Raw genomic sequence first — 10,275 nt, forward strand, 5'->3', positions numbered from 1 at the left:
TGCCATTGCAGGTTTAAAACTAAATCTAAATCGTATTTTAACGCTAAAACACATTTACATTAAAAATATAATCCACACAGACATATACACCTACCTACAGTAACAATTGGGCAGTAAATCTACGTGGTATTAGGGCGCGGTCCCAGCGCGCCCGGCGTAATGCGCGGCCTGCGTTGATTACGGAGCGATTATCCCCTGTTGACTGGTAATCATCTAAATACGACCTTGTTAATCACTGGCTTGTATTTGCTTGGGAACAGACGTATTTGTGTACTTGTGTGTTCGTTGATTTGAAAGGTTAGTGCCAGTACAGTCACCAGCTTTAATATCTGCCACAGCAGAGCGTGCAAAAATATCTGACACGTCCTTCCGGCCCAAGAAATACAGTCGTATCAGATATTTATGCACGCTTGTTGTGTCAGATATTGGTGCTGGTGACTGTACTATCATCAACGCCATTGCTAATGATAATGATACTATGGCATTTTTTGCAAAATCTCTTCGATGTACAGTCACCAGCATCAATATCTGACAAAACAAAGCGAGCATAAATATCTAATACGCTCTTTTTTTAAGGTCAGTAAGAACTGTCAGATATTTTTGCATGCTCCGCTGTGGCAGATATTAATGCAGGTGACTGTATGTACCGAAAATGTTTAAATAAATTGTTTCCTATGATTTAATACTTTATTTGGGCCATCCATCTGTGCGTGAGTTCCACTAAAGTACTTTAACGGTAACTAATGTCAGGTTCTCAAATCAAAGGGATTTGATCATTGGTTTGACACAGGCATAGGTGATGGTTATATCGATAACCATGTGAAATCAGCTTTTACTTAGCGTGAATTGTATCGAGTTATTTTATCGGGAACCAATGTCACTATGTTATCAAATCCCTTTGATTTAATGGCGGGTTTGACATTGGTCATAGTTATAGTAATTTGGTACAACTCATACTTTACTAGTCCACACGAAATGTTTATGTACGTATGATGAATTTTACTACGCTCCATACAAGCCTTGCAGTGTGTATGAATGCCAAACTAACTTACTGTCCAATATTTTGGAGATAGAATATGACTATCCCAGATAACTTAAGTCAAATACGAGGATTCCTGAGCGGATAAAAAAACGATCAAGACTTTAGGATGCTTTTAGTACCTTCACTCTCTCAGGAGAAAGGTATATGTAATGTGGAGTAAAGGTTCACACAGGAACTTTATATTACTTATCTTTAAGCAAAAAGACGAAAGTAATATTTACTTATGCTTAAGCTACATAGTGCTGCAAAAACTTGTCTGGCTTACATGCTTGGTTGCTGTGTGATATTTCTTCTTACATAATCATTTATGTATTTTAATGCGTTTGGTGTCTTGAAATGAATTCAGAATATTTCAGCGGAGGGTTAAGTTAGCGTGTTTGAACACCTTGGTGAAGGTTTTTCACTGATTTTTTGATTTATTACATCGCATCCGTTTGACGCCGTTACACTTTGAACATCGACCAATGTATGGAAACCAAAATTTGTGAATCACGAAGAAAAAAAATACAGGTGTCCCATCAAAGTAACCCAATCTACCTGCAGAAATATTCCTGCTTATTTCTAAAACATAGTGTGTAAATAAAATCTATTTGCGGAATGTATGTAAGCTCATCACTTCAAAACGGCTGCACCTAATTGACTAACTTTTTGTTGTAGTCACAAAGTTTATGTGAGAAAAAAGTTTGAAAAAATAAAAATAATAAGTAGTACCTACTCTCATGCGAAGCCTGATCGGACAGCTAGTAATATATAATTATATCGCAATAGGGGCTTCAAAAAGAGCCCGAATAACGCTTAGTTAAACAAAATTTCACGCCCACTCGTGTAACGAAGACGATTCCACGCCAATTGCTTCGTCTCCAAACAATTTGGGGTATAATTGTGGGCCATTATCGTCACTGCGAGTATGGGCGCCAAATAAATAGTTGCTTGTAGTAATTATCAGAGCCTTTGTTCTCAAGTGACGAGCTGCGACGCACATTATAACTCGATTAAATCAGTCTGGAGCGGCGGTAATGGGATATTGTTAACTAGCAAACGTGATGGGTTGCTCTGTTTTTAGTTGATACAGTTATGATTCGCTTAACAAGACGTGTTAGCTGAAATCAGATTTTCAGAATTCTAACAGCGGAAATACTACATACACGAAATTATTTGGAGATAAATTGAAGGTGGAAATTTGCTTTGTTTTTCAGGATATAGTTATTGCATTAGTAACTGGGTAATTAAAAAAAACATATATTTCGAAGCGCTTTTTTGTTCCGTTGGTACGTTTCTAACGTCCCTTAATTGCTTTTAGACTAGCATTATTGATTCCTGAATGTGCTATGGTTACAAATACGTAAAAGTGTCTCCCTGCTAAACATGTCAAAGGCCCGACCGCGACTTCGTACGTACGGCGGAGCAGCGTGTTAATTAAACCTTCGAATAGTGACTGTTACCAAGGCCGTGGCTTATTTGCTATTCCGTGCAGCATTATGTCTAGATAACAATTCATGGACAACATACCTCAATGAAGCCCACTTCGATGTATGACGCTCGCTTAAGTCCGTAAAGCCGCAATAGTCCGCACCGCCACTTCACTAGCTAGTGTTAAGGCATATAAAGTTTGTTACTAATTACACACAAAAATATTTACAATGCCTATAATCACAATTAATATTTATTTTACAAAACCGAGCACAACCGCACCAATATATATCCACTTTTTGAAGTATCGCTGACAGCCACCTTTTTACGGTCGAAGGCGCGCGGCAAAGGACTTGCGCCAATCAGCCACCGACAGCAAAGAGGACGGAAATTCAAAAAATTGTTCGCCTTCCAAAATACTTGCACACAGCGAGAGCGAGCATTTTTGTAATACATCGCGTACCTGGCGTTTATCTACTATCGATCTACTATCTCTGTTCTAAAACTGTCAGAAAATGGCCAATATTAAATTATCACAAATTATTAGCAAATTATTTAAATAATATAGTCTGGTCGAAAAGTATGGGCGTGTTTTGAATTTGTGACTTATAGACTGGGCACAGTAAAAGAGAGATAAAAAAAAACGCGACTTGTTTTATGAGCGACCACACTGTTAACGACGACGCAAGGCGACGGCGGTGAAGGCGCGAGAGGAGGCGATCGGGGGTTGGACGGACAGAACGGACATACCGCCATACGAAACGCGCGCATCACTAGTTATTTATTACATAAAATTTGTATTGAATATGAAGTAAATTCAGAGTATCAAGAATCTGCATCTTTTCCTTTGTTTATCCAAAACACACACCGTTACTCAAAATACGGAGACGGTATACATACGGAATCGCAGTGACATGCCGTAAGCGTCACGATTTTATCGTATACCTTCCACACCGCTGCTCTAACGACGCTGAATCACAGTGACGAGACCATTGCATTGAATGTATTGCTTTGGTGGGATGCAGCAATGCAGACCATTGCCATTGCTGACCGACTCTACCATTCTTCCCCAGGTGGCAACAACGCGTCTGCCGCTGCCGACGTTCTCGCCCCGCGCGGTGCTGATGTACAGCGCCGCGGTGGGCGGCGAGGGCTCGGTGGCACTGCAGTTGCGGGAAGCGGCGCCCGACGAGCTGGAAGCTGCCCGGCTCAGCCTTCACGACGACCGGCTCGCCATAGCATGCCACGAGCCCGACCTGCTGGCGGATCTGCTGCATGCCGCCGGGGCGTCCGACATCGGTGAGTGTTAATGCTGATAAGATTTTAACATCGGAACAGCTACATCATTATAGCCTCTTCGCCTCAGATGAGATGTGGTCAATCGCCGGTCAGTTTAAAAAACCGGTCAAGAGCGTGTCGTACACGCCCAAAATAGGGCCGTAACCATTTAGAAAAAATAAAGTAATATTTTTCTATAAAATTCGTATTTTATACAGAATCTTCCAAGTTTAGGTATATTTTAATATTAGGTATATTTATATTAAAGTTGAATATTTCGCAAACAAATCACTGAATGGAAAAATCGTCTAAAGACCTATCCAACGATACCGCACACTATAGGGTAGGATGAGAAAAAAAACCACCCCCACTTTACGTCTATGGCAGGTGTACCCTAAAAAATTTTTTTTAGATTTTTTTATTATGCCATTTTGTCGGCATAGTTTACATATATATCCGTGCAAAATAACAGCTTCCTAGCATTGATTGATAGTCACTGAGCAAAGCCGCGGACGGACGGACATATAGACAGACAGACAGACCATTGCCATTTTGACTCCGGAACCCTAAAAACCATCAACATAAATGTTACCCAATTTGCCGATAGGTGGCGCTGTACCCCCGACGCTGAAATTCTACTTCGCGCTGTTAAGATTTTTCCTGAGGATATGCTTGATATTAGGTATTATAAATCTCGTTTTCAACTGCGTAGGTGGTCATTGGTCTTTGTCTAGTTGTCTTTCGTGGACAGTACCCGTACTGTTGAGTTGTCATGGTGTTAGGGGAAATTGTCCCGTTTTTAGCCTTTAAACTATAATATACCTTCTAACTATGCTCGTGTCCAAAATTAGGCAAACAGATTGACAAGACATAGCAAAAAAAAATAGGCCTAGGAATATGTGGATATAAATTTGACGATATAACCTTGTAGATGCGGAATGAAAATGTTTGTCACTTTTGGACTTTATTTTCATAGCTTTCGACCTGAAAATGACAAAAAGAATAACAACAAATAATAACGTAACGAAAACTTCACAATAGCGGGAATTGTTCCAAGCAAACCGATGGCAGTTAATTCGAATGACATAGATATATGAAATGTCAATAAAACAAAATGGCGTCCTTACCGATGTTCAACATTTTTTTCGAAATCTTTCAAATAAAAGATTTATTTTATTATTATTTCGTATTAAGTTTTTATCTAACATCGATATCAAGTTTTTTTTATATCGATATTACAGCACAAGTTGGTTCGCCTAATTCTGGACTCGAGTATAAAAAAGTCGTATTTTAAGTCCGCCTATTGTGACGGTGGGGAACTACACGGAACCCTACACTGAACATGGCCCGACATGCACTTGACCGGTTTTTATTTAAATGTATAGTTGATGTTCTAATACTATTTGTGTTATCGATTCAAATTATTCCAATATACACTTACAAATACACTTTTAGCCTAACTCTAACGGTCTCAGCCATTATATTTTTATCTTCGGAAGCCTACAGCTGTGAAATTGCACATAGTTTCTTTTATGGCGGCCGGATAGACCCCCGCTTCCTCTGGGAGCGGGCTAAATGGCGTATGAACGATTTTTAACCTTTTTATATTTGTTGGGCATCGCGTGCCGTGAGTTATGGTGCCCTTACCTTATCTAATTCGGTGGGTTACCTTATACATATATGTATATGTGCTGATTTCGACTGATAGATTTATTTGAAAAATTCTAGGTATCTCGTTGAGATAGCATTAACTAATTATCGTAAGACTACAAATGTGCACACATGAAACTTCGAAATTTATTTATAGGTAAGTAATCGTAGGTATCATTAGATCATTACAATCGCATCGAAAAATAACTGTAGTATCTATTGGTAAGCTAGATAGAATAGCTTTAGTAACAAAAAAACGCTCAAGGATCAACTCCTTATACAATATTATAAAATCAAAAGTAACTCTGTCCATCCGTTCATGTTAACTGCTGAACCGGTTCAGATCAAATTTGGTGTGGAAATTTTGTAAAACCCTAGGAATGACATAATTGCAAAATTCCCGCTGGCTAGCGATAAACAAAGTCTTGACTGAGAATGTCGCGGGCAAAAGCTAGTATTAAATAACCATAAAAGTACAGTCAACAAAATTGGCATTCAGATGTCGTTTCCGCACTCAACTGGTTTTATTCGAGCACTGAGAAGAATCATGAAGAAGTATTCTGCAACACGCTGCTATCACATTCCATCAAATAACAGTGCGCCAAATGACATTTTCTGAATTAATTCCTTAAGATAAGATCGCTATATTGTTTGACAAAGTCACTTACACTTAACTTATGCTGCAGATTACTTTGTTCGATTTATTTGCTAACATATATGTATCAGTGACATAGAGGTTATGTTGCATCTTATAACTTCTCAATAATTTGTATTATCATAAATCATTGATTCCATGATCTAAAGTGATCTAATCTTATCTTGTTTAAAAGTATTGATAAATTAAGAGTTTTTTGTAGCCAAATATAAAATGAGTTATTTTTATACACATAAATACATAAAGTACTTTAGTATATTTCCCTCTCTTTTGCTTGCGGTTGACGCTATCTGTACCAGACGCCCATATAAAAGTACTTACATCTGCAATGGTTCCACTGTAGTTTTACCCACTGCAATCCGGACGCTGTCAAGTATTTTGAAATTCAAATATCGAATTTTGCATTCGAAACTGGCTCTGAGCACCTCCGGGGCTGGACGTTTTGCTATCAGACATTTAGATCTGGTGATAGCCTCGGAACTAGGTCACATAGAAGGCACGTTCAAAACATGTACTGTTTCTGCGTGCACAAAATTGCGACACGTTGAATTTAAGTGGACGATCGAACCCGGGACCTCAAGCTTCGTATTCAGGTTCACCACTTGGCCATCCGATCGTCGGATCATAAGGTCATGAAGACTTTAGTTAAACAAGTATTTAGTACGAGTAGAATGCCTCAATACAATTTTTCTCCTTTGGGTATACAAATGAAACGTCATACATAAAGCAGTGTATTGCAGTCAGTTTATAAAAAAACAACAATTGCTCAACTTGACGTTAACTAACTTAGTTGACTGGCCGTAGCTCAGGAAGACGTAGCACGTGCTACGAACAGCATACTGAATAATTTAAAAACGAATATTTAAAATTGTAAGAATAAATAGCCTGCATACTCGTAGTAGACATGCAGCGTGTAATTTTTCTAAGAATTATGACAATAAATATTTTAGTAGAATTTTTATTAAAAACGCCTCTCGTGGACTTCTCGTTACTTTAAAAATTAAGAATATTAAAACGAGCACACAAAGGCGCCTTGGAAAAAGTCTATTGAAGCTATATAATCCGCTTAGAACAATGAAAATACTTGATCAGCTTCCTGTATGTTGGTCGGTTTTATAAAAATGAGAACTGGCTGCATGCCGTAAGTGTTCAGCAATTCATTTTTCCATCTATTAATGCCCTTTTGAATTTTAAGTAAATGGCTATGAAACAAGAAACTTTTTTTTGTCTATCTCTGCGCTTTAGACTGTAGCTGTAGACGTAAGTACTTGTACTATTATCTTTTCTATGACGTAAGCAAAGCCACCGCCCAGGCTCAAATAACACTGGCAAGCCATGTCAGCCGCATGCACCCAGAAAGGGCTACTACTTGTACTATTGTCACTCTGTGTATACCTCAATACCTCTATCGGCGCGGGAAGTCAAGGCGAAGATAGCGGAATGACCTAGATGCATTTTAGAGTGACTGGCCAGATTTAAATACAGACAAAGTGAGTTGGAAATCCAGAGAAGAGGCCTTGGCGGGAGTCATGGGATACTACAGGCATTTTGACGATTGTGATAATTTGTTATATTTTTAGCAGAGTTCAACAAAAGAGAGTTTTTTTTTTTTATTCGACTGTTTTTTATGTGTGTGTGTGTTACCATCTTACTTACCATTCCTATTAGTTAGACGGACGGTACTCTTTTATGTCAGCGACGTTATACGTGTGAAGAATAAAAAAATCTTAAAATTTTTCGACCTAATGTAAAAGCAATTTAATGTTCTTGATCTACTCGTACTAAGTGTAATCGTGGTAAAATCTAAATTTTCTCAAAATGTATCTATTTAATATTACAGTGGTTAAAGCGAGTCTAGTTGAATTGGTCTTCATTACAATTTGCCCCCTCGGGTGCCGCTTGCACGGCGCGACGTCAACTTGTCAAAATTCACTTGGAACTCGCCTCAATCTTGCTTAAAAATGCAAACTCATGCAAACGAGCTCTGAAGGTCCCTTAATTGAATTAGACGTCCTTAAACGGACGACGCCAATGTCTCGGTTCAAATTAAAAATATCCACGATTTTATACAGTACTGCTTTAATGCATTAGGACATTAAAACCTTAAAATAATAAATAAATATCACGGGACAATTCACACCAATTGACCTAGTCCCAAAGTAAGCTTAGCAACGCTTGTGTTATGGGTATATAAATATGTAGATACAAACTTAAATAGTTACACATTAAACACCCAACACCCGAGTCATTTCAGTTTGTCAATTGTGTTTTGTTTATTTGCTTTTGTACAATAAAGAGTTTACTTAAATACATACAAATATCTGCCCCGACACGGGAATCAAACCCGAGACCTCAAGCTTCGTAGTCAGGTTCTCTAACCACTAGGCCATCTGGTCGTCTGCATTACAAGTTATAACTTTTTTTAATGGTTTATGAATAATTTTATTTAAAACAGTATGAAACTGTCCATATCTTTCCAACGTAGAAATGCCGCTAGTGCTATGGGTACTCTTGCGCCGGGAATGTCAAGGGGCGGGTTATTTGATAGGTTATTTTTGTAATAATTGCTTATTGATTTAAAAATAAAAACTTTTAAAGTTTTAACAATATAGATAGTTACTCTGTGCACAAAATTACATAGCTAATAGATAACATATTTATTATTGCATAAAAGATAACATTTTCGGCGGCGTTCGCGCTACGTGGCACTACACTTTGGATCTATTTCGCGAGTTCCGATTTGCAATAAATTGATAACTCAATAATTAGTAGCATCCGAATTGACTTTGTGCAAATCCATACCAGTGGCATGGCGCCATTAAACTTGATCCCAACAAGATTGCCCATTTTTAGGGTTCCGGAGCCAAAAATGGCAAAAACGGAACCCTTATAGTTTCGCCATGTCTGTCTGTCTGTCTCTCTGTCTATATATATATATGTAAATTATGCCGACAAAATGGTACAATAAAAAAATATTTTTTTCTCATCCAACCCTATAGTGTGGGGTATCGTTGGATAGGTATTACACCATTAGGGGTTTGCTACGACGATTTTGCGATTCAGTGATTTTTTTGCTACATATTCAACTTTAAAGAGCAAATTTTCATTAGTCGAGCGCCAAACGGTTAGCTGGAATTTGTAACAGAATTAGTTTATACCCTAATTTATCACAAAATCATCTTTTGATATCAAAAAATATAGTTCCTGTTCGATATTATATACTAAGTTCGTAATACTTTTACTAAGATTCAATAGATGGTGTTGTGTGCATTTTAAAATGCGTTATATCGTTTGTTGATCATCAGAATACCTTTCGCCAAAAAGTTACATGGAGATAGAGAAAGTGATCTGTATTAGGCCGCTTGTAGACGCCCGTTGTTTTCGTCCGTTAGTGAAACGATGTACGGCTACAAGCCGCCTTAAACGTGATCAAAGTTGCGGGCTAAACTATACACTTATAGAAAGCCTTTATATGATATCTTGATTGTAACGCGAGCGAAGCCGCAGACGAAAGCTGGTTTAATTGCGAGTGTAGTATCAAGTATAAATTCACTTACGACTAAGGTGGTACCTGAATAGCAGTTTTCAAAACCGAATAGGAATAAAAAAATTAAAGAAATTACTTATTATGAGTACTGGTTCTTTTTTAAACGACTTCAAAGAAGGAGGTTATTAATTCGGTTGTATTTTTTTTCGTTCGTCTAGGAAATGCTTTCAATTCGGTCCCATAAGCACCAAATCAGGATCTGATGATTGGATCCTAAGGAAAGGAAATTGAGGGAAATCTTCAAATATTGTAGGGACACCTATGGTAATTTCGATATATTTACTTAGTAGTAACTCGTGCATTTGCTCTTGACAATCATTTGGTGAAGTGGAACTGATGTGAAGACCACATTTGACCAACGGAGCGACTACTCAATAACAAGTAATTCACGGGTTAAATTTCAATTAAATACTTTAACACACTTGTGTAGCAATTTAAGCTCATCTTAATTTATAATGGTGAAATGGTATGGGTGATGAAGCACCAGAACTCCTCAATAATGAACGTCTCTGGATCGGGAAAAGAATTTTTTCGTAAAAGTGACGAGCAATCGACATGAAACTATGTATTGTATGTATCTTAGATCTTTTACACTAAAAAGCGTGAAAAAAATGTACAACAGAAAATTGAACCGACTACAAAAAGCCATGAAAATAACTACTTAGGTAGGTACATGAAAATAATTGTCTACTA

At 37.8% G+C, this 10,275-nt stretch overlaps 1 protein-coding gene across 1 annotated transcript; it reads left to right on the forward strand.

Annotated features, from left to right (window-relative positions):
* Positions 1-3,471: 3,471 nt before the first annotated feature.
* Positions 3,472-3,895, forward strand: LOC141438360 (uncharacterized). Its single transcript, XM_074102219.1, has 2 exons — positions 3,472-3,751; positions 3,819-3,895. Exons 1-2 carry the CDS (start codon positions 3,472-3,474, stop codon positions 3,893-3,895), a joined length of 357 nt encoding a protein of 118 aa, XP_073958320.1.
* Positions 3,896-10,275: the final 6,380 nt, after the last annotated feature.

Source organism: Choristoneura fumiferana, chromosome 18 (genome assembly GCF_025370935.1).
Source record: "Choristoneura fumiferana chromosome 18, NRCan_CFum_1, whole genome shotgun sequence".
Lineage (NCBI taxonomy): Eukaryota > Metazoa > Arthropoda > Insecta > Lepidoptera > Tortricidae > Choristoneura > Choristoneura fumiferana.